Here is a 24,617-nt window from a genome sequence, read left to right as displayed (position 1 = left end):
AAAAAAATAATAATCCCACAGTAGATACTATATATGTGTTTTGTGTTACATTATAAAAAATAGTTTGTTTTCTGTAAGGACATGCTGAACTATAGCAGAATTACATCCCTTTGCTAACAATAACACTTCCCTGAGAGCAATTTTCAGTAAGAGCGAGTCCATTTTCTCCAGGTTTAGGCATTGTGTTAGCATCCAAGAGAGTATGAGGGACAATTTTTTGTTGTTGCAGTTGATAAACTTTAGGCAAGTGAATAAGGGATTAACAAACATCAACCTGACATCCCATCAGCTGACATGGATATTAGAAGAAACTAACCACTCTCTGACATTTTAAAATCTGCCATTTACTATGCATTCGTTCTGAGACCTAACTCGACAGTGAGAATTAAAGAGTAAATTGCCGGCTTGAGCAGTATAACCATCTGATCCCTGTGTTAGCCTCACAATATGCTTAACAGGATTTCCACCTTCTAGTTCCCCCCAATCCAATTGGATACACAATTTTGGGATAACACGGTTGTGGGGTAACTGCTTGCCAATGGTCAGAAGTACGCCCTTTCTAAAAATCAGCATAGATAGGTAAAACAATGCACAAGGGCTAGGCAATTGTTAACCTTCTCTCATATTTCTTGTTGGAACAGGAAGATTTTAAGTGAATGCATCAAGCATCTTAAAAGCTAACAACAGCTTAGCAGGTTAAATGTGAAATAGGTTTATCAGATCAGTGTAGTGCTCTTCTTGTAATTATGTTTTTACAGCCTGGTTAGAGGATGGTATTGGAGAAGGGCTTGTGATGTCAGAGTGGGTAGGGCTTAGAAGCAGGGATGAGGGCTAATCAAGATAAGTTCAATTTGTATTTAAAGTAAAGTCAGCGTTAGTTAAGGCAGTTTTTGACATGTTAATCTTGATGTGTTTTAAAAGCTGTCAATCACATTACTGAGGCAGCTTGAAAGGAAGACTTATAGTGAAGGCACATACTTTTGGATGTTCACGGTGTCTTCATTTTACCCAAAACTAAGGTCTTCACAATAGATGTAAGTATACATGAAATACAAATAAAAAGTGCTAGTTTTTAATGTAAATGGTGATGCTAAGCAATACCAAGAGGTGTATGATTTTTCAGATTTTGATAGGAAAGACCTCACGACAGAAACAACGCAGATCTAAGCAGACTTCTTCATGGTGTTTTTCTTTAAGAGCAGCACTGGACTGCAGAGAGTAGTTGGGAATTGGCAGAAAAAGTAAAGTATGTAATTAATTATGTTCTGATTTCTCAGCAATCTGCTATATGTATTCTTATGGGTAAATAATCCTGCATACTCAGGTGCAAACACTGTATTTTCTTCTGACATAAACTTGATCCTTTTAGAAACATTTAAAGAGCTATTTCACAAATGGAGGATTTTACTTTGGGAAAGCTTGTCATTGCATATTCAGTATTTTTCTAGAAAACTTTGGATACAGATTGAGTTGCTTAATGTATATGCACAGATGTTTCACTGTCTTTTCTAACCGTAACAAAATATTCTTAAAAGCTAACTCATTGTTAATACATATAGCTTAATCTTTGTGCTAATTTATCTTTTTAAAGTACAATAGAAAAACCTCAGTATTTTACAGATACTTCTTGGAGCAGTGGATTTTCTAAATCAGTGTGCAATCAGAATTAATCAAGGCTATCATCACACAGATATATTTGGCTGTTTTAGTCTGATGTACCTGCATCAGATTTACCTAATTAAAATTTTGCTTGTGTGTGTAGCCATTGTAATACACCCCAGTGCTAGCAGCTTTGCGGAACACCAATGTATGCAGTGTGATATATTTTGTAAAAATAATATCATAACATGATGAGGTTCCTTATGTCTTGTTATTACCTGAATATGGGGGCAGAATTAACTGTAGACTGAGAAAGGCTTGGGCATTGTAGTATTGCCTTTGGAGCTAATATTTCAAGTTTCTCAGTTACAGAATATGTGAATTTCTGTATCACCCTGGTGCCCCAGAGATACAGAACGAGAGAGAGAGAGGCAATCCTGACTCAAGTAATTTTATCATGGTCTGACCCTTGAAATTGGAGATGAAAATGTTCAGTCTGTTCAAGATGCTGATTTCTGAGTCTGTTTGCAGGATCAGGAGTGCAATTTCACATGTTAATCTCGCAAGGGGAAAAAGTTTGCATTAAAACTTGTGAATTCATATAGGAATTTGGAGTAGTTTTAGTATCTGATATCTGTGACTTACATATATTTTAACATACCTGCAAATATTTTTTAAGACAAGCGTGTGCTGTCTTTTGCTTTGTAATAAAGCTAACCTGAAACAATTAATGATAAAAACCCACACCATCTTTTTTACCTTAGTGGCGTAAGACACATCAAATGCAGTTTTCTGTTTTATCAGAGGATTTGGGGAAGTTTGAAGGATATTGCTGCAATATTTAATACCCTAACTGAAGAGAGAAGGTACTGAGGATTCAGTACAAGTTTTCTAGATTCAATCTCTTAGTCAGTGATGTTAAAGAGTTGTTAAATAAAAACAGTTTTAAATAGCCTTCCTAAAACCCATTCCTCTTTCCACCACCTGGTTTCTTTTGGCACTGGGAGTGTTGTAATTTGCACTAGTATTTCTTGTTAAAGTGAAACACAAATCCCACTAAAATTCAACTGTATTTCATTTGGAAATACCAGCCTTGCTCTCCAATCCTCAGAAAGCTTTCCATTCCAAGACTTCCATTTCCAGTATTTAAAAATAGAAAAAGAAAAAACTTCTTTTTTATGCTTTAAAAGTAAAAACGATTAAAAAGTAAAAAATACAGAGATTAGTTTCCCTTTAACTGATCCCACTTATGCCACATATTGCAAATCTCTAGGCTTCTGAAACAATCAAAGACAAGAGGATAATGTTTCAAATGTCATCTCTAATTATGAAATAAATCCACATGGAAAACAAATTACATCATGCTTTATCTCTGTGTATATAACCGATGTAATAGAGAGACCCATCCCTTGTAAACAGCTTCTCCATGTACGAGCTTGTCAGGATACAGGGTGGGTGTACAATGTTACACACATGTATGCTGCACCTGCACGCTTGCTCTGCTACAACCACTATTTTCATTAGTTCTTGATTAGTTATTTTATTTGTTGTTTTTTTTTTTTAAAAAGCATAGTTAAAGCACTCAGTGTGATCCCAGTTGGAGTCTTTGGGTGCTGCCACAAACACAAACGAATAATATTAGCACTACGGTTCTGCAGAAACCCGTCCTGTGGTTACAGCACTGAGCTGAGAGGGAGAACTGCTAAGCACAATTCCCACCTCAGCTGCTTACTGTCCTGTATCTATATGCCTCCGATGCCATATCAAGTAGCAGGACTGCTTCTTTTTCCTCCACCATCTGTCTGTCTCACCTAGCAGGCTTTGAGGGCTCTTGCTCTGTGTTTGTGTTCAGCACAAAGCATCTCCACCCTTGGTTTTAGTCAATGCATTAAGCTGACTGTTGCCTTAGTGGCACACAGGAATAACAGTTTCCCCTTGCCCCCAGCCATTCCAGAGAGAACAAGATGAACTTCTATTATGAACCTAACTTAGTTCCTGAAGGACTGAGTTTGCCAATACTAAGCCTTGATTTCTTCCTGAGACCAGTGTGTTTAAAAACATACAAGTGACTGGCTGCTTGCAATCTTCACAATTAGCTAGCTCAAAAATGGTGAAACATGCATGTCCATGTCTCCATTTCAGTGTAAAGGTATGCAATGCGAACTCTACTGGCTGACATACACAGTATAAATATAGTTATTTTCCTTTCTTTAGGGAATGTATCGTTCTCAATCCAGTTTTAGGATTACACTCTAATCTCAGTCTCTGAGCAGTCTGTGCCCACGTATCTAGGATTAGAATTTAGCCCTATAGCCTCTCCAATGGTACCTTACCCCAATTAAGAAGACATAGTTCATGCTCCGGTATGACATAATGCTGGTAAAATTGCTTTCTTGCTTTCCAAAAGTAATTTATTTGCAGACTGTGGGTTCTTGAATAAGTACAATCTCTAGCTTTATGACTCTTAGCATAGGGTTAGGGCATGAACCCTTGATACTACAGTTAATAACACTGGAGTATTAATAATATTGGAATATTTATCTATTTTTTAAAACAGCATCTGATTTCTCAAGTAATCAGGAGAGCTTTTTCTAAAAAGGGAGCCAATGGAAATGAAAATGAGGCTATATATGAGTTTATTCATATATTTCACTCATAAGCATGTATACATGTTTATATTGTACGTTTAACTGATTTCTCTGACACAGATTTATCTAAGCATTTCAAACAGATTTATCTGAGCATTTTAAACAATACTCAGCTTCTTCCAAACAGCCTGTGGAGCCACTGCAAATGCATACTAAACATTGCTTTTAAAAAATGCTAATTCCGTGTGTTTGATGTAAATAAAAGCAGTATTAGTTAATGAAATCTTAATGAATTTAACTAAAAACCCAAGTCTTCCAACAAGTCTATATTATACATAAGACTATACTGTATTTTGCCAATGCAATTAATAATACAGATACACAGACTGCTATAGACATTTTGAAACTGCATATTGCATGATTAGATTTGCAAATGCTTCTGGTTCATGAAGTTCGTGTCTTGCCACTTCTCATCTAATAAATTGAGACAGAATTAGTACTGGGTGAGTGGTTCTGCCTGCTGCCAAGAAGGGTTTGCTAAGGGTAAGACTCTAAAGGTAGAGATTAACTTGTCTTCATCCCCGTAATGTGCTGTACAGCCAGGATTTGTGCAATAGGATCAGCCACATATGAATGTAACACTGGACAGCTGGTGTGTATGAATTTATATGAACCCTGATGCAAGATTCTGAGCTACTCTCAAATCCCAGCTAATATATGTATCAGAAGTATACTTTCCCTGTTCCCTCAGCGATCTTGTTTTGCTGATGTTGGTTTCTAATATGCTAGTTTTTATGGAAATAGTATAAACCTTAAGTACCTTAAATTTGACCTGCAAGTCAGAACCCCAGCTAAGTAACCAAAAAAGGTGTTTTTCCAAATGGAATAACATAGATTAGTCAAATTCAGTTTCTCCCCCTGACACAGGGTTACATACAAGTCTTTATATTAGGTTATTAAGCTAACTATTTATCCTACCTGATCAATTCAGTACTTCCCTGAACAGAAAATTAAGGGAAATAAATGAGTAATTTAATGTGGATGACATATACATACAAAATGTGTCCCATAATTAAAATTCACATAGATTAGAATTTCAGTGGAAATAACCTCTGAAAATTTTTAACAGAGTTAAAAAAGTTATTAAAAATACCAGAGTTATTTCTATGTATCTGAGAAGAAATCCAAGCTAAGTTAGATAGGATTGATTGGCACACCAATGAAGAAAACCAGAATGACTTCATGGAGCAACTCCAGTGAAAACTTCATTAAGGAATCAAACCCTCCTTTTTGGCTCATGATGACTCAAAAACTGGGTCAGTGGAAGCAGTAAGCTACAGCTTTAGTGGAAGAAGATACCAATGAACTTTCAAGTCATATTATTCCATGACTTTTTTCAATACTATATCTTCTCCATGTCAAACCAACAGACCACCTAGTCTACCTTTGCAAGGATAAGTTGCTTATGTGATGTACATTGCCTGAAGCGATTAATGTTGCCTGAAGTGATGCACTGTGAACCTTGGTCATCTAGTGGATAATAAACTACCAATAAATACGGATCAACTCCATTATGGATGCTGCTGTATATAGTACCCTACACCGAGTGAAAATGCCAGCATTTAAAAGAAAACCTCACTTTTAAAAATAAAGATTTTAAGAACAGTCTTAAAATAGTTTCTGCTTCAGCTCTGAAAGGAGGCTATGTGAGAGACCACCTGTCAACAGACAGCGTAACATACCTCACATCCAACACAAAATCCAGACTTGTTTTGGGAACTGCATGGACTATACAGAGTGCATGATGGGGATACTGGTACTGCTGGTTTCTAACCACAGTTACCGCTGCTTAGTTGTTGGTAGATGTTTGTCAGAACAGGCAGGGTATATGGGATCCCATGTGGAGGTGGTGGATTTGGGTTAGAATGGATGGACCTTTTCCCACTAGGTTTTCCACGAGTCTGCGTTTTAAAGTTGTATCAAAAAATTTTAGTCACAGGTGTGATTTTAGGGGGGATTGGAGTGAGGGGTGTTAATACAACAGTAAAAGAGTCAGAAGAATAAAAGTGTCTTTTACATGTATGTCTCTTTCCCCACACAGGGACAGCTTCCCCAGAATAAAGTGCATTCACAACTGTGATTAAAACAGGGGATTGAAGCATTCTAGCAGTTCCTAAAAAGCAAAAGTGGTACAGCTTGTCAGTCATCTGACAGACAAAACTTTGTTAGTGTTAATACTAGCTTTTAATTTTTTTTTTCTGATTTACTAGAATAAAAAGGTTAAAACCTCCTGTTTTTTCCGTTATGTCTATCTGAGCCTCTGCTGGTTGCTTTGCACCTTCATATTCTTTAGTCAGGTGCACCAGGCAAAGGCCAAAGGCCAGGCTGTAAGCAGGTTAGCATGAAGTTTAAAATTGCAGCTTTGTTTTCCAGAATATTTAATACATGGCCATTCATCTGGGAAAGGAAACCACCTAAATGGTTCACTAGACCAATATGGTATGGCAAATACCATCATCCCAGTTGCCATCTATTTTTTGAGCTGCTGTAAAGTTTAGTTCAGCACTAAATCGCTTTAGTACTGAGCTTTAAAATGCTTTAGCAGCTCAGAAGCACTTTGGCAGCTCAAATGCTCTTCATGAAGCACCCAGCATCCTAAACCGCTTTAAGTCTAAAGTATCCTAAAAAAAAAAAAGGCAAATGGAAACACATCCAGTGGCACATGTGCAGATACATATGTCAAGAACAAAGCACATGGTGCTGTTCTTGGATTTGACAGGCTTGTCTGCTTCCAGGAAGACCTGAATCTTAGCCAACACAGAATCTAGCATTTACAACATTTACAAATGTAAAGAACTTTTTATTTTAAGGGAACACCAGTGGTGTGGTCCAAGTATAGTCTCTACTCTCAGTCTGAATGGCTGAAAATTACTAACTTGTCTACCTTTTGGAAAACTCATTTTGAGGCTGAGACCAAGTATCTTCACCATACCAAGGAAATGGTAAATTTCTGAAGCATGTGAATTAGATTGATAGCTTTCCTTTAAATTTTTTTGTAACTCTTCAATAGGTCAAAGGCAATAAAAGGAGTTTTAATGACTACTCTAATTTATAAATTACTTGGGTAACAAAATATAGGATTTGGCTTCTATCAGATTTTGGATAAGGAACAGTTTTTAAAGTTTGGTTCTGTTTTAGAGAAGGACTGGCTGTGAAAAAGGGAATTTTGGTTGTTCATGCTTACCATTTCTAAAGAATTTCTGTATCCTATGTAGCTGGTTTAAAGGTAGATAAACCACTTGGCAATTGGATCCATCTTGTACTCATAACAAAGCTAACATCTCAAACTGTGTTTGGTCTCACTGTTACTTGTACAACACCACTGCCTTTGCAGTGGTACCATACGCACAATTGGTCCCACAGTTGGATTTTATCATGCCAATGCCATTAATCATGGGCATTGACTTACTATGGCTAGAAGCAGGGGCAACATAGTATAAAAATGAAAATACATTTCGGCCTGCAAAGTAAGCAAGTTTGGCATAAATGTGAAAATACATGAGAAAGACTTGAGCAAAAGGTAGTTAGAGTTCTCAGAGACGGTTGGCATTTTAAGGTAATAGCTTCATCACAACATGCTAAAGGCAAATTGGCAAGTAAGCCATAAAAAGTCAAACTATCCAAAGCTCTAGATGGTTTTGGCCATTTGTGTGTCAGAGATCACATCTTTGTGGAGTGATTATTAATACGCATTCAGCGGTAACCAGCACTCAGCTGAAATGAGGTAGCTGCTGTCAGGGAATTTGTCAGTGATGGCTTCCGTGCCATGGGATTCATGTCCCAAACTAGACCCAGCACAGAAAAGTCTGCTGCCCTTCGCAGCACAGCCAGTCCTCTCTTTCTTATGTCTTGTTTCTCAATGATTCCTGTTTGATGGCTTTCATGGAAAGGTTTAGAAAGGCACAATTCACTTGAGCTCTCTTTGGCTTTGGTAGATTCTCTGTGCTTCTCTCTTTGCATTTCTAAAGCATTCCTCACTGTTATCTCTACCAAATGCTGGCTGAACTCACAGAGCTGTCAGTATCTACAGGATGAAAACACTTAAGCATTACATCTTCCATCTTTAAGAAGAGAGAAAAGAATCCATTTCATCAGAGCTAATGGGGAACAAAATTAAACTCCTTAATTTCAATTTACTTAAAAAAAAAAGCAATCATTTGCTCTGCGAATCTAGTTTGAAACAAATGTACAGATGCCCCTGCTGCCTTTAGAGCTAGCCTGCCCCCTCCACCAGCCTCTCAACTTAAAGCCTCCCACACAGGATAGCTTTTTAACATCCAGGCTGTGGGTTACAAGATTTATTTCCTTTATGACCTATCTGCACAAATAATCCTGCTGTAGATCGTTCCCCTAAAATCCTGAGCAGGGCATATTGTGATTACTTACTCCCCTGGTATCAGGATCATTTGTAATCTAGTCACCTGCTTCTTCAGATAGATTTCAGAAATGCTGACGCAATCCACCTCAATGACGCTACAGCTATTCAACTATGCATTTGTAGTGTATTAGGTCTTAGTCTAAATTTCTGCTCTTCATCTGGCTTTATTTACCTGTACATATATGGATAATTAATCTGAGCCTAGCTGTTTTTATCACTGTTTTCATCACTATAAAGCATGTTCTTTTACCTTTTTTTTACTTCATTTGGCAGTCTTAAGGGGCTGATGTCATTTGGAACAACTTATTTCTATCATTTCTTTCTATCTGTTTCACTTAGTTTACAGTAGACAGGGCTCCTAACTATTACAATTCCCAAATAAAACCAGAGATACCTGCCTTCCTGAGTATGAGCACATGTCACTGTTCTCAGGGCTGCAGGCAAACGACTTTGGCTTAATTACATCCTTCTGAGCAGCTGATATTTCCCCAAATCCTTACTTTCCTTGCATAGTAAGACCCAAGCACACTGAACAACTTGGTATAAACAAAGGCAACATTTGCATTGTCCTGAAAACTGAAAGTTTCTCTATGGTAACCAATACAATCCACAAGCACTAAAGGGTGCAGCTGTGAGTGGCAGAAGGACTACCTGCTTATCTGAGAAATTAACTTGTATAACCTGCTCTGTTTCTTACAGTTTTGAATGTCTTATTCTTTTATTTCGGCCTCCTGATTCTGTTCTTTACAACAGAAAAGTTGTTGCTGTCCCTTTGAAGCATGACTCCACGGGATCACATGAGAAAAATGTCTATCCTAGGAGAACAAGGAACACTAGAAGAAAAGCACTTATACCGATTAGCAAGTGGCATGGCAGCAGGAGGTAAGCAGGAAGAAACCTAACTGCGCTTTTGTTTATAGCATTGCTAATACCTGTACAATGAATAAGAAACAGCCAGCAACAGGTTTAACATCTTTAAGAGGTATCTCAAATTCATCTTAGGAGTAACTGGGGAAACATTTCTCTTATTAGAAGTTAACATGGGGGATTCTTGGCATTCACAATTTGATCAAGAGATGCTAAGCATCTGGAGAGTCAAGGTCACACAGGAACTCAGCAACAAAAGCCATAGCTGGACATTATGAGGTTCTGACTCAGCTCTGCAGGCTCTTCTTTCTAGAGCTGCTGTCTCATGACAAGGCAGGTTCTAGCTAATAAGATTTTTCCAAAAACAAAACTGTATTAGAAATGAAAACTCTCTCAAGCATAGAACCTAACATTCATGGCTATTCTCTTCTGTTTAATAGTGATATAGGAGTTATTGTTGATTGTAAATTGTCCTTTTGTACCCTTGACTATGCACATCCTTCTTATTTTTACTGCAGCTTGCCTGTATAAAACTACATTATTTAAACAATGTGGTTAAGGTGGCAGTGGAAATGTATTCTTTTTTAGTTGCTGCTATTAAAAAAAAAGTGTGATTTGCTAACTCTTACTAAAATGCTGTCACTTGAGAAAAAAAATATTTTTTCTGGTAAAGTTATACTGCAGACATAATCACTTTCTAATTTACTACACTGACAACAGAATATATGCTTTGTATCAGAACTGCGGCAGCGGCAAGAGATGCTAATGAGAAATCAGTTGATGGCAGTAAACCCTCAGCTAATGGGCACAGGCCAGCAGAGAATGCAGGCAATTCCCTCACAGTTTGAGCCTCGACTGGTAGACAGGTATTTTGCACCACTTCTCTACTGTAACACTGCGGTTAAAGAATAACTGCACGTGCTGTACCTGAGTATATAAAGATCTTAGATTATTCTTAACTAAACAATGTCCTTTGCATGTCTGAATGTATTTTTTTCCTCTCAGAGATCTGTTGCCTTCAACTGAAATGATGGCATCAGCTGATCCAAGACAAATCCATATTGCGTCACACCTTGGACCCACAGTCCCACAGCACGCAAACATGCCAAACATATTGTCCAACCGTGTTTACCCAGGCCCAGGTAATGAAGCATTGTCTGCATCCTGAAAAGTGATAGCATGTAAATTAGAAAGCAAACTGCACCAACTAGTTTTTCATAGGTTTATCGGTACTATCAATAACAGTTTATTTTATTTGGAAAAACAAGTCTCACTAAAAGGAGGCAGCCTGCCTACCAGAGATTCTAAACTGTGCCAGTTTAAGTCTAAACACGTCCTTTTTAGCTTTTGTTAAGTACATTGTTTCCAAGATCATTTGCATGGTTTTGTTCTCTCCTTTTTCTTGTATTTTCCAAGCATTTCCACACCAAAACAGAAGGCTGTAGCTAAACAAATGAGTCCAATCAACAATACTTTTTGCTACATTTAACTCTTGCTCACACAGGAGCATTAGCTTTTTTAAGACTACTGAATCATATTCTTTAATCATAATATTACATGCTACTTTAGTCATGTTGGGCAACTACAAGTCCTTTTAAAAAGGCTCAAAATTACAGGGCACAGCTCTAAGGGGAAGGCTGGATATCATAGCATGGCAACACAACTGTGGCACACGTCATGCTGCACATAAATTTACATATCTCTTTATACAAAGAGGTAATATCTTAAGGTTCATTCTTTGAGATGAGTGAATAAATTCTTGATGGCACATAGATCTATAAACAAGAATTCCTGGCTTCAGCTTCCCCCCCCGCAGTGTGGCTCTCAGATAACAGACTCCCTTAAGAGGAAATGCAATTTAAAATTACACAGCATGTTAGGCTGAAAACAGCCTTGAAGGAGCAGGTTTGCTTTGCTTAGCTGTTGGTTATTATTTTCTGAGCAGCTGTATGTACTTCAAAGACATAAGTCACCAAGTAAAACTACCTTGCTGTCTCTTTCCTTTATGGATAATGGCAGTTATACCAAACTACAGATCTGATCTTGCAAACACCTGATGCTGGACTTAGTGTTTCTCCTACATACTCCCACCAAAGCAATGAACACAAATAGGATTTAACTTGAAATCATATCAGCTTCCTGGCAAAGTACATAGTTCAAATCTTAAAAAGCTTTTTAAAGTGCCTCTGCATTGCTTTGGGGTTTGTGCATTTGCTTGCAGAAATAAGTGAATTTTAAAGATTTTTTTTTTTCCCTTTAAGGATATAGCTTTCTGCAACCAGAATCCATGGAAGCTGTGGCCAGAAGACAGGAACTGGTTCAAAAGCAAAATATTGCCAGGTAATCAATAGTCAGCTTTGCTCTGAGGTACATGCCAGGATTAGAGCAGCAAGGGCAGTTGGAAATTATTAAGTCACAGACTTTTTGTGGGTTTTTACAGTGGTTAAGATACTTTTTCAAGTCACCCAGACAAGCAGAAGCCCCTTAATTACCTCTTAAGGTCTGAAGCTACTGGACTTTCTGCTTGTCCCTATTCTGCTTTTAGTCTTAAAATGATACAAGAAAAAGAAACAAACCCCTCAGCTTAGTTAAAGTAACAAACAAGCTGTCAAATTCGGCCCAAACCCCTGAACTCTGGAGCCAAACACCCTGAAGTTATAAGAAGTCAGAAACAAATTCAAACTTTACAGCTGTGTGCTATCACACACATTTTAAGCCTCTGCAGCTGGGCCCTTGGGATGATTAGCTATGTCTCTACCCTACCAGGGTGGACAGCTTTCCTAGTTTAACCAAAATGTCTGAATGTCAGGGTGACTATAGAGAGTCCAGTTATTTGTACAAGTTTCAGTGTAACCAGTAGCTGGTTAAGTAACCACCAGTGCCCTCCATCACAGCCATACCATTTCCATAGAGGAGTTCTAACCTCAACCACACCTGCAACTGGGCTTCAGCACAGTACTGAGTGGCAACACCCCTCATGCAGTAAGATTAAGAGCAAAGAACAGATAAATTCTGAGTAGGCATCTCAAGAGAATTATGACGGAAGTGTTTTGAGCTCTTCAGTCAGCAAAGCTTGATTACTGAACTCCTCCAAGCACAAGGTTTGCATCAACAATGCATTTCACATAGCTCTTACTACATGGCAAAAACCCTGAGAAAAACAACTAAAACAGCTAGCAGAAAGCATGGCCATCACATATACCCTCAGCCACAGCAGAGGTAGTCCTACCTGTTCAGGCTCTTCCCTCAGCCCACCAAACCCAAGAAAACCCCAACATAAAAGAGCTCAGCCTAAATCCATGAGATAACCTTTTACCCCCGACTTTGGCCATCCTGGCAATTTCCACTAGCTTCACACTGCTTTCTGCAGTGCACATCACCTTTAGAGGTGCACTTGCTCCTTTCACCCTTTATAGAAATCAGGTGTTGGCAAACAATCTCCTGCACTTGCTACAGCCATGCTGCTGAGCACCTGGGCCTAAATCCTTGTTCTCCAAGGGACTCTGCCTCTTACCAAAGCTCAGTGCTTGCCCATCTGCTGGTCCTCAGAGGAGCAGACTATCTTATCTGGGGGAGTAGTCAGGAATGTAATGCTCTTTGCTGTTTATTTCCACCTCAGGAGCTGCGTGTGAGTAATGACAATTGGGCAAGATGTACAAGGACGTAGTCCACAGACAAAACACTTCCACTGGATCTCTGAAATCAGAAAATCAGTAATTTGGAGGTTGTTGCAAAGATGAAGAGAGGGCAGAGAAAAAGCCCTGAATGTTATGGGGTCATCAACTAATTCCTCCTTGCAACAATCATCTGAATAACTGCTTTCCTGACAATTTTACATTAATGAGAAGTCTCCTAAAAGTCAGACTCCCTCTGACCTGTTATCCTCATTGAGGTTTTAAGAAAGCTATTTTGGTGCGCTTTAAAGACTTGGCTGCCCACACAAGCCCCTTTTCCAAAGAAGAATGTGGAAGTCCACTGAAAGCTCCTCATAGCAAGGAAGGCAGGCTGAACCATTTCTGGTCTGTGTCTGGTAAACTGGCTCGCTTCTCTCATCTCTCGGCTCCAGCTGAAGCTGTGGAGCTCTGGGAACTACAGCTTTCTGTTTGATCACTAGCTTGGCTCCAGAGAAAGCTGATGCCAGCAAAGGTTGGTACAATGGAGACACATATTTCTACTTGTATTCTCCATATCTCACTGGTAAGCCCTCCCACCCGCTATGCCAGGGGCGGGAAGCTGGCACAGACCCTGAGGCACTGGCTTTATCCAACAGGTTGAACACTTACCACCAGGATCTCACCCTTTCACACTGTCAGAGCCATGTTCAGGTGCCAGGCACTATGGAGAGTTACTCAAGAGACTTACTAATGTTAGCTTACTCTGAATGTATGCACAGGTTCCATAGATAATATAATTCTAGTTCTTTATCACTTACAATATCACTGCTATTTTCCAGTTTTCAGTATAATTTTCTAATCAGTAATGTAAATTACTTATTTAGTGTTTAACCCTTATGACTCTGGAGACAATTTGCCAAATCCCAAGTGAGCATAATCACTGTAATAATGCCTGGATTGCCAATATACAAATAACACTTTTTTGTCTGAAATATTATCCAGAGGCATCACATGGAAGGTATCTTTTCTCCTCCTTTTAGTTTACTATACATATCTGGCAGCACATTAAATATAGCCAGGGTTGTCGTTCCATCTGCAGTTTGTGACCTCTCACATCTAGCAATATAGGGGTGAAAGAAGAAAAGCAGTACTCTTGCCTATTCAATTATGTGAGTTTTAATCTGCTACTGAAAAAAAGAGGTGATGAAGGAGCTGAGCGGCACTAACTGCTTGTACTCTATGTGCCTCTTAGAATGGAAATGGAGATGAGTGCTATTTTTCAGCAAAAAGAAATGGAGAAAGCTCATCGGAAAGGGCTACTGGGCCTGGAAGCACCTTTCCTTTACCATGGGATGCCAGCTAGTCCCATCGCTTTCCGTGGCAGGCACAGATTACCTGAAGGCCATCTTCCCAGCGACTTATATGTTCATCGTACCACCCTTGATGAAATTCATGGCAACACTATGCTCATGGCAACCAGCCCATACCCTCCAGTCAGCACTTTGCAAAGGGAGAGGGCACGTCGACCAGGGAGGAGAGCTGGAAATCACAAAACTGCAGACTGTAGTGCCAATGGCACAAAGACCCAAACTGATGACAAAACTACGGACCCTGCTTCAGCTGCAGCGGATGATGAGAAAGAAGACAAGAAAGAAGCAGAGGTGGAGACACCAAACAAACATGAACAAAGCAAAAACCAGACTGAGCCATCTGCAGTTGCCAAAAATTGTAAAGAGTTTGAACAAGGCTTGAGAAAAAACTGTGCTACTCATGAAATTTCTACTGAAACCAACAGCTGCAGCAACACAAACGAGAAGGAATCTAATAGCTCCTGTGCTGCTTTTGATGAGAAGTACATGTACCCTTCTGCAATCCCATTCTCAGCATTGCCATACGGATTTCCAGTACCCAGCAACCCATTGCTACCTTCAGGTTTGTCAAGTCTCCAGATTACATTTAGAGTGGCATGTTGATATTATTTATTTCTATTGATTTGCTCTCTCATTTCTTCCCTCTGTTTTAAGCAAATTTTTTGTATGATAGCGTCATGGCAACTAAATGTAGAATTAATATGCTGCAAATAGTAATAACTTGGTAAATCCAAGTCAGCAAAGGTAAAAAGTGGTTTTCCCTACCTGCAAACTGTGCTGCTTGCTGGCATAATGGAGGTTTCAGCATCTTAGATAGCAGTGCTTTACCTTGCAGGGCAATGCAATTGCACAGCAAAAAGTCACAAAGCAGCCTCCTAACTGTTTCAATGCTCTGTGCCACGCGCTATACCGCTGCAGGATGTCATCCTGTGTTTATTTCAGTCCCTGGGGACAACACACTTGTCACCCCTAAGCTGTCAAGTTAGCAGCACTTTGAGGTTCTCTGCAATTCTGTTCAACATGCTACATTCTCTCCTCCCCTTCTGGTGGTTGGGGAGAAACGTAGCAGCACACAATATACTGATCATAATCCCTGTGTTTGTCAAACAGGACAAGGAATCCCCTTAGAAGCTGCACTCATGTAGGAACAAACTTATCCCTGAGACTTGACCTCCGCAAGAACAGAGCGTAAGACACAGGACTCTCCAGCTACTGTTCAAGAATCATTTTTTCTATAGCTTTACAGCTCTTGTTAAATGCAACAGTGCCAGTGGATGAGCCCTGCAAAACTTCCCATTACCTGAAATGAGAACAGGCTGTGATGTTGGTCAAGGATCATCTACCAAAGACAGACTGCATCACTGAAAAATATATAATCATAGAATCATAGAATCATTTAGGTTGGAAAAGACCTTTGAGATCATCGAATCCAACCATAAACCTAACACTGTCACGTCCACCACTAAACCATGTCCCTAAAATGCACATTAAGTATTCAGTTCCTGTCTGCAAAAGGAATTTCAATTAAAATAAACAAAATTGCTAAATGAAATTGTGAGCTAGCCTCCGTGTTCTGCCCATAACTTTTCTATATGTCCTTCTAACTCACAGTAGGCACTATGGGCTAGCAAAGGCTTGGTTCCGTTCTACTGAAATATTAGTCAAGTTAAAATAACAGGAAAGTCTAAAGAATCAAAAGCATTGGATAACACACTGATTAGAGAAAATACCACACTATGATTTGTATGTGTAGTAACTGGTATATACACTGCCAGCAGTACACAAAAGAAGCCAACTAGAAGAAAAACCTCCAGAATCAGCTACTACTGACTATCTGGTGATTTTGGTGTCTAGGACTCCCATATCTGTCTGTGACTACACACTGCTGTTAATATATTAGGTTCTGGAGAAGTGTAAAAATTCTTATGTTAACAGTCATTTCCTATTGATTTGCCAGCAAAGTTCTACAAACATAACATTTATGTTTCCTCCTCAAAGGAGCACAAGGCCTGATCCTGAATGGAGAAGACATTTCTTCCATTGAAGACATTCGCAAGTGGACTGTTGATGATGTATACAACTTCATCGTTAGCCTCCCAGGCTGTTCAGATTATGCCCAGGTGATTATAAACATTCACCACATTTTCAGGCCTTTAGGACCATCTAGATTTAAAGGTCATCAAACAAATGTAAATGCTAGAGGTTAACTGGTTGTCGCAAAGTTACAAACTAATAGTAGTTTTCATTGTGCTTCAACATATGAAGCCTCTTGCTTCTTAAAGGGAAAGGCAGTCCATGCTCTGAGAGGTTACACGCACTTCTGCTGCATCTAGAGTCATTGGTCATGATACATACCAGCAAAACAAATAGTATAAGAAAATTATCTTAATTTTTTCACTCCACATGGCCTGCACAATTTTTATGCAGATAAAAGCAATTTTGCATTCTTGAATATTGGTATAACCCACCTACCACCCCTGAGCTCTTATAGGCATCATTCCATTTGAAAAATGAAGTATTATTAGAAATGCAGGCAAAGAGATTGAAATCTTGTATATTCCTGGTAAAGCCTTAATAATATCAACACTATTCTTTCATTGGTAGCAGGCTGCTCACTTCCTTAAAAAAAACCAAAAAGTAACTTCGAAACATTACAAAGGTCCCACTTGCCAAGAACAAGTAGATAAACTACAGGCAAATATGCTGATACCCACACACCTGAACAAGAGACTTCACGCTGCAGTTAGGAGATAAATATGAAGATAAAACAGTAAAATTATTATTTCCTCCTTTTATTGTCTATGCCTCAGGATTAAGTGTAAAAAATAACCAGTGAAGTCTGTTTTAGCACACCATGTTGTGTTTTTATCATTTCATAAGGTATTTAAAGACCACGCTATTGATGGAGAAACCCTCCCACTGCTAACAGAGGAACATCTCCTGGATACAATGGGATTAAAACTCGGACCAGCATTGAAAATCCGCTCTCAGGTATGATCATTAAATGTATGCCAAGATGGCAAGTCACAGAGATGTGAAAGAGTCAGAAGCTAACAGGATGAAATTTTTCCAAACTAAAACACGATTTTCTCACTGATAAGGCGACTACCATAATATTAGGAGAAAAGAAATTACTCCAGCATAGTTTGCTTTTGCTTCTCTGCGTGTTACAACAGCATGCAGGGAGACACTAAGGGGAGGTTAGGACTGACAGTTTGAGAGACACTTCAAGTCGAGTCAGGATACAACACTGGAGACTAGGCTGAGGTTGAAATGGAAAAGATGTGTTTGATGAATTAATTTAGTTTCACTCCTCTTTTCCCTTCCCAGCTGGTAAGAACTGCTCTTATAGATACTTGCTTTTGCTCCAACCTGGCTTTTAGAACATACTAAGTGGAGGTTTCTACAGCCTTTCTGGGAATATAATCGTACATGTTTCACAGACAGGCTGTGCCTCTGTATTTAAAGTTTTCTGCTCTTAATTTCATCCAGTAACACCAACTCTCTGTGTGTTTCTGTTGTTGCCTGGTTCTTTTTCTTTTCTTTAACCCCTTTGCTCTCTCTCACTCTTCTCTCATTAAAACCACCTTCCCCGCTCCTGGCTGGCAGTTGTCTCCCCTCTGTCCCATGGGTGCTACAGCACCTAGAGAGCAAGAGGAGCTTGCTGTCAGGCCTAGCACACTGGGCTGTTTCCCAAGCTGAGTATTGCCAAGCTCCTTCCACAAGAACCTGGGCCTAGAAAAATACAAGAGAGGGAAAATGGATGAGATTTTTGCACTTTTGCTAACCACTAATAACTCTTTGAGATGGTTGGGATCTCCTGGATGTCCCTGGCATTGCTACACAACAGTCAGCCTTGACATTTAGTGGCTTTAACACTATCTTGAGAAGCAATTGCTGCAATTGTGTTTTTGTCTTTAAAGGTGTCCCGACGTTTGGGCAATGTGTTCTACATGATGAATCTTCCTCTGTCCGTGCCCCTGCCACCTGCTCCAGGGAAACCCTCAGATCAGCCCTCTGACATAGCCTCCCCTCTTCACTGCAATAGTAGTGGCGATACGCTGGATAGTCCCTGCTCTCAGGACCCAGAAACTTCAAAAGCAGTGGAACAGATCGTTTCAGAAAGCAGGGAAAACCCATGTGACACAGCTGGATCTCAGGCTGACTTCCAGATGATCACTTTTCAGAAAAGTTGAGCTGAGTCTAGGACATAAACTATTTTTAATAATACAGGAAGCTCTAGTTACAGTGTTTGAGAAGATAGCTACAGTCTGAAATCTCTGTATGACAGGGGCTGAGTGAAATAATCTGCAAATGTAGCATGAGGAAGTATGGTATCTGAAAAGCATTTAAAAAATGCAACTACGTATTAGTGCAATTACTTTCAAGTGCAATTCATTGAAAAGAATACCAGTACAGTTAAAAGATAAATCTAATTTTCCATTGAAGTCCAGTGTGATCACTGAAATCTGTCAGAGACTCAGTGCATTGTCTGTCTTACAGCGTGTACCTGCTGAGAAACTACAAGGAAAAGTTACAGCTTCCACACATAGCTGACTTCTGCAGAAAATTTATACGGAATTCATTGGGAGAGTATGGAATTACCCGCAGAATGTAGAGAAATACACCCTAGACTCAACAATTTGAGTTAATTCCATTGCTATTCTAGAACTAAGCCTTTCTAAGTGCCTGGGAAGGGTATACAGCGTATAGACAAGACACATGGATTAAACCCTGGACATGAATTTACAGTGTGTAACAGCAATTTTAATTATTCCAAGGCATTCTTATCGATGGGGTTTGAATTTGCTTTGTGTGATTGCACAGCTGAGCTGAGTTTAGGAGGAAGCATCAGCAGACTCCGCCATGAAGACCAGTCACTGGGTCAGTAACGTTCCTGCAGGCAGCAGGCTCAAAGCCACCCGGCTCCTGCCAACCTCTGCGGCAGCACCCTTCCCCTCAGGTCACCTGGGCAAGCCATGGAAAGCCCTTCACTCAGCAGCATGCTCAGTGTTCTTCATTTTGGAAGAGGCCACCAATGCTAGCCTGAAAGCTCCCCTTTCTCTGCAAAAATATGTTTTCCCCTCACTTCTGCTACTGACGATTCATTACCTCACAGCAAACAAGAACCACAAAATAGAGGTTTTAGCTAGGGATAAATCCCCAGCATTTTATTGTGATTCCTGTGTGGATTATCTTTGTTCCCTCTTTAGGGGTTTGGTCAGACACTGGTCTTCCGCTGAGGCTTTGGAAGTCAGTATACTTCAGTGCTGTCTTCTACTCTCTTCCTTGCAAGAATACTTCTTTACTCCAAAGAACACACAAATTATTTTTGATAAAATTAATTTCTGTAAATTGAGGGTTGATAGATTGCGGATCTGCTGTATATTGCTACTTTAGATCCTCTCCCCTTAGTTTAGTTTGTGTGGCCTCAAGTACTTAAAAACCAAGAGGTACACTGCTGTTTAGATGGTGAGTGTCTAAACACATGAGGAGAGGGAGTACTCTCATATTTTATACTGTGGGCACCTGTTCTTCTACTTTAGCCTGAGATAAATTATTTTATATCTTTGGTATACTTGTGCACTAGGTAATATGTGATTAGATGTTTGCAACAACAACTTAAGATGTTCATCTTACTATACGATCCAAACTTTGCAGCCTTGAGACGAAGGGCAAATATCTATAGTACTCCTTTTCTGAAGTAGCAAAGTCTTTCTGTAAAAGGAGTAGAGCCTGATTCTGCTTTCACTGAAAAATCCCACTGACATGAGTTACGGCAGTTTTGGGCTCTCTGCATGTATCTTCAAATATTGCAACTGGAGTATATGACCTTAGGGTTCATCGATAAAACCCAGTAAGGCCTAATGCAACAGCATGGTATGTTATGCAGCAAAATACTCCGAAGTTGCAGACAGATCCTGAAGTAATCCCCTCCTAAGTGAAGTGCTGACCTTTACATCTGTGATCTGGTGAAATAATGGGAGTCTTTCCCAAGAGTCTGGATAATGTCTTATGCATGATCTGTGGATATTTTTCATATAAGGAACTATATACTGAATATTCAATAGTGTTCAAAAAAAGCAAAATTATAACCTAAAGCTGGAAAGTTTAAATTTAACTCCATAAGATTGTTTAAAAGAAGGTGTACAACAGCAATATTAATCTTGGACTGGCAATTAGTTTCCTGTTCACTTACCTCACCCACGTCAATTAATTTCAAGAAGTGTTAACCTCTGTTATCTTCATTAACTTTTCTACATTTTTTCATGGCTTTAAAACTTAGTAAAGCAGCTTGGAGAGTTTTATGTTGAATTTGGTAATGTAAATGTTTACTTTTTCAGATTTTGGATTGAAACACAATTGTCAATGTAAAAAAATCATATTCTGTTCGAAATGGTTTTACCTGTTACTTTAAGATGTAACATCTCAGATTAGTTACCCCAGAAAAAATATTTTACAGTAGATTTAACTATTGTGATTTGGTTTTGATGTAGACTGTTCATATACCGTGAGAGAAAATTAAAATATTTTTATATAGTAAAAGTGCTTGTTAAAATAAAAAAAATAAATAAATAAATCAGGGACACCAATTCAGTTTAGCATCTGAAACAATTTCTAACTTTTTTTTTTTTGTACAATTGACGATCACGTCGACAATGTCACTTACCTAATTAAGCACAGTTAATGAATTGGTTTTCAAATGGCATCCTACCTCCGTCATTGTATGAAATATTTGACTTAATCTACATGAGACCTTCTCCACCTTAGAAATCTCTGAGACGTTTCCAGGCCAATGAGGCCACGAGATGTCGCTGCAAAGCTACGAGAGGTTATCTACTACCCCTCCAAAGTGAAATGCAGCACACCTGAAGTACAGGTGGCCTGTTAAGAGCAAGGATATGAAGAAACTGAACTTGTTTTTCTAAAGTAACAGCAGAGGAGCTTGACTTGAAATTCCATATGCCAGGGAAGAAAGATTGAAGTCTGGTTCTGAAGAGCGTGACTAGTTTTGTAAATGGCTCAGACATGAACAATGCTAAAAGCAGAGAAATCTAGGATGCAGACTTTGCAGTCTGGTACTACTTCTGCAATTAAAAAAACCCATAGGATCCTTGGCACATACTGGGCTCTTCTTCCCAAAATGACAAAAAGAATGACTTCATGGCTTCCTGTATTGGGGGGGAAAGATGTGCCAGAGCAGTCAAAATGCAGTGCTGGAGCAGTCAAAATGCAGTAAGGCCTGGACTGCATACAGCCGTAGAGTGAAATAGGAAGGAAAGGGATTTACCTAAACGGACGTAATTGATTCTATTTCTAATGACGGAAATACCACTCGTAATGAATGTTTCCTCTCCTACAAACACTTCAGAGAAAATGGAAAAAAAAAAAGGTAAAAATTTAAAAAAGACATGGAATCAGTAGACAGACCCATATTTTCAGATTTTGATGTGTTTTCAGGAATTATGTTTATATGTAAACATTGAGGCCTTGCTGGTTCTTAGCAGCTACATGTTCTTTTTTGACTTTTAATGCTTATTCCAGCTGCAAAGGGGTGTAGCTAGCAATCACAAGTACCTAAGAAAGTTGGCAGAACTGTGCTACTTAATAACTTTCTGGTGCCTATGCCACCACTGCATTCATTTTTTCTGCTATGCCATTAAAATCACAATGGGATGCAGATGATGTATTTTAATATGTGTGGCATCATTAGAAATGTTTCACTTCTATTGCTGTATTAGTCTGTAATAGTGATGCAGTTAATGAAGAAGAGAATGTTTTTTATGAGATGTTGTAGAAGTATCTGATTTTGTCTGTATTTACACTAAATGTGTAGGCTCCTAGGGACAGGGACTTCCATTTCTTTTTTTTTATAGGGCCAAGGTTAAAGACAATATAAATAAAAAGGTATAGCAAACATATAACAAAATGGTTCTGTACTATAAATAACAGATTTAGGAAAGTCCTGAAAAGGAAGAAATAGCTTGTCCTTCCTACTACAACCTGTGTTTCTGACCTCAGCATTGCTGCATATGATGAAATACACATGTGTGTATTACATTATGTGTGGAATATTATATATTAATATAATATTATAGATATTATATAATATATATTAATATTATATATTGATATATTATGTGTGGAATACACATTCATACTGACCTGAACAGATAATTCTCTGCTCAATTCCCCAGGTGCTATGAATATGCAACAATTAAGCAGAATTCCCACCTGGTCCAAGTCAGGCAGTCATTCTAATCAAGCACATGAAAACAAGAACAGGCAGCTAGGTCCACAAGGCAACAGTATTTCAAAGCAACTTGGATCTACACCATCAGCTACTTTATAAAACTCTGTATTCTAAGACCTTATACAATTTTGAATCCTCCACAAAGTAGTTTTCAGAATGTTAATCTATCCTTTGAATGTGAAACAGAAAAAATAATCACCTCCAGTTTTTAAAATCACCTCTATTTTTTAAACTAAGTAGAAACTTCTCATATTTTAGACTTTCCAAATACCCTAATAAAACGTTGATTGGTTGTGTAGTGTTTTGAGTCACCTTCAACATCAGGAATTTTACAGAAAAGCACCCAAACCTAGATACAACTCTTGTTTTATTACCTTGTTCTGATAATGGCATAATAAATGTTCTATCTAAGCTCTTTATTATTCACTAGAAAATAACAAGTCAGCTTTATGAGGCTGGGTGTTCATCAGGGCTCTGCTACCTGTGATGCGTGGTTTTGATTAAGCCCTTCATGTTATAATAAATAGCTATAGCTATATTGCTATGGCAATTTCAGTATAATAAGAATATATGTTACAGTAAGAGAAAAACTCACCTCTCCTTTTTCATTTGTTTAGGGTTCGGGGGTTTTTGAGGGGGTGGGTGGTTTGCTTTCTGCCTTTGCAGTTCCAAAGCTCTTTTCTTTCTTTGGGAAGGCTTTGTTCCTACTATCATCACCTATATTGATGCCACAAGAATTATTCTGTTGACTTGGCCTTTACACAGTCCTTTCCTTTGTCCCACTGCCAAGTTTACCTAAGTCTGTATTCTTTCAGAGAGACATTAGTTCTGCTACTACCCACATGTTCTTCTTGAACCAACAATTTCCCTGTTGGTAAGGATGCAAAGTCTTTTACCTAGACCATAGAAAAGAGGAACCTATTGTCTGTGTTGTATAGAGAATGATACAGTATTTTTTTCCCCTAGTACAGCGAAGATGTGAATAGATGTTTTGCTTTATCAAAATTTAAAAACACATATATGTGGCATCTGCATGCGTGTATGACTGAAATAAAAATCAATCAACCAAAACAGCAAACAGAAAAAGCACTGGTGACCCAGGGGAAAAAAGAAAGCATCAGGCCAACCTGTTTATCATCTTTGCTGATTACCTTTCAGTTACAGGGTTCAAACAGCTCTGCTAGGGAGGACTGCTGCTCAGTCTGTGATTCATGGGACTCCAGCAGCCTGTAAACAGTTTGCATTGAAAGATGGTCTGTAAAGCAATCACTGGCTTCTGGTTGAATCTGTTAATTGGAGAGATGTAAACTCAAGAATCACATTTTTATATAACACATATTTTTAACTCAAACACTTGTAGTCATAACAACAAATTTATGATTTTATTATTAGTTTTTCCTAATGCTATAACCTTAATTCTTCTCCTCCCTTCCTGTTACTGCCAAAAAATACAGAGAAACAAGGAAGCGGTTTTTTTTCCAAAATCTCGGCTGGTTCTTCCAAAAAATGTATGGATATATTTTCCATTTAACATATTTATGTGTCCAGGTACATCCCAACTGACTCTAGCGTGGTCTGCTGGACGACCAGATTAACAGTGGTCTTTAGGAAGAGCTATATGCCACTTCACATCAGGAGAGACATGTCCTTATTAGGGTTCACCAGTTATTGCTAAAATGAGAAAAATGAAAATATATTCTTGCAATGAACAGAGCTGGTATTTGAAATAGATGCAATTAATTACAGAAGGACCAGAATCAGGAGAAATTAATTCTTAGTTCAACTATGGGTTTTGTACATTATACATATCAAATAATTCTGAGTTGTATGGAAATGAAAAGGAATTTGCAAGAGTGAAAGTATTTAAGAAGCTTCTTAGTGAAAGAT

General features: G+C 38.7%; 1 protein-coding gene across 4 annotated transcripts; it reads left to right on the top strand.

The window, feature by feature from the left end:
* The first annotated feature begins 854 nt into the window (after window positions 1-854).
* SAMD7 (sterile alpha motif domain containing 7) lies at window positions 855-21,661 on the top strand. Of its 4 annotated transcripts, none has more exons than XM_069792767.1 (9): window positions 855-1,034; window positions 9,325-9,507; window positions 10,232-10,358; window positions 10,498-10,634; window positions 11,754-11,832; window positions 14,359-15,038; window positions 16,475-16,596; window positions 17,357-17,467; window positions 19,690-21,661. In XM_069792767.1, the coding sequence occupies exons 2-9, from the start codon at window positions 9,405-9,407 to the stop codon at window positions 19,717-19,719; spliced, it is 1,389 nt and encodes a 462-aa protein (XP_069648868.1). In that variant the 5' UTR covers window positions 855-1,034; window positions 9,325-9,404; the 3' UTR covers window positions 19,720-21,661. The 4 variants fall into 4 exon arrangements, with proteins under 4 accessions (XP_069648868.1, XP_009921240.1, XP_069648866.1 ...); XM_009922938.2 differs by having other exon boundaries at window positions 857-1,034; window positions 9,404-9,507; window positions 18,400-21,661; XM_069792765.1 differs by having other exon boundaries at window positions 857-1,034; window positions 9,379-9,507; window positions 18,400-21,661.
* Window positions 21,662-24,617: the final 2,956 nt, after the last annotated feature.

This window comes from Haliaeetus albicilla, chromosome 9 (assembly GCF_947461875.1).
Source record: "Haliaeetus albicilla chromosome 9, bHalAlb1.1, whole genome shotgun sequence".
Classification (NCBI taxonomy): Eukaryota; Metazoa; Chordata; class Aves; order Accipitriformes; family Accipitridae; genus Haliaeetus; species Haliaeetus albicilla.
This window is presented reverse-complemented; position numbering and strand designations above follow the sequence as displayed.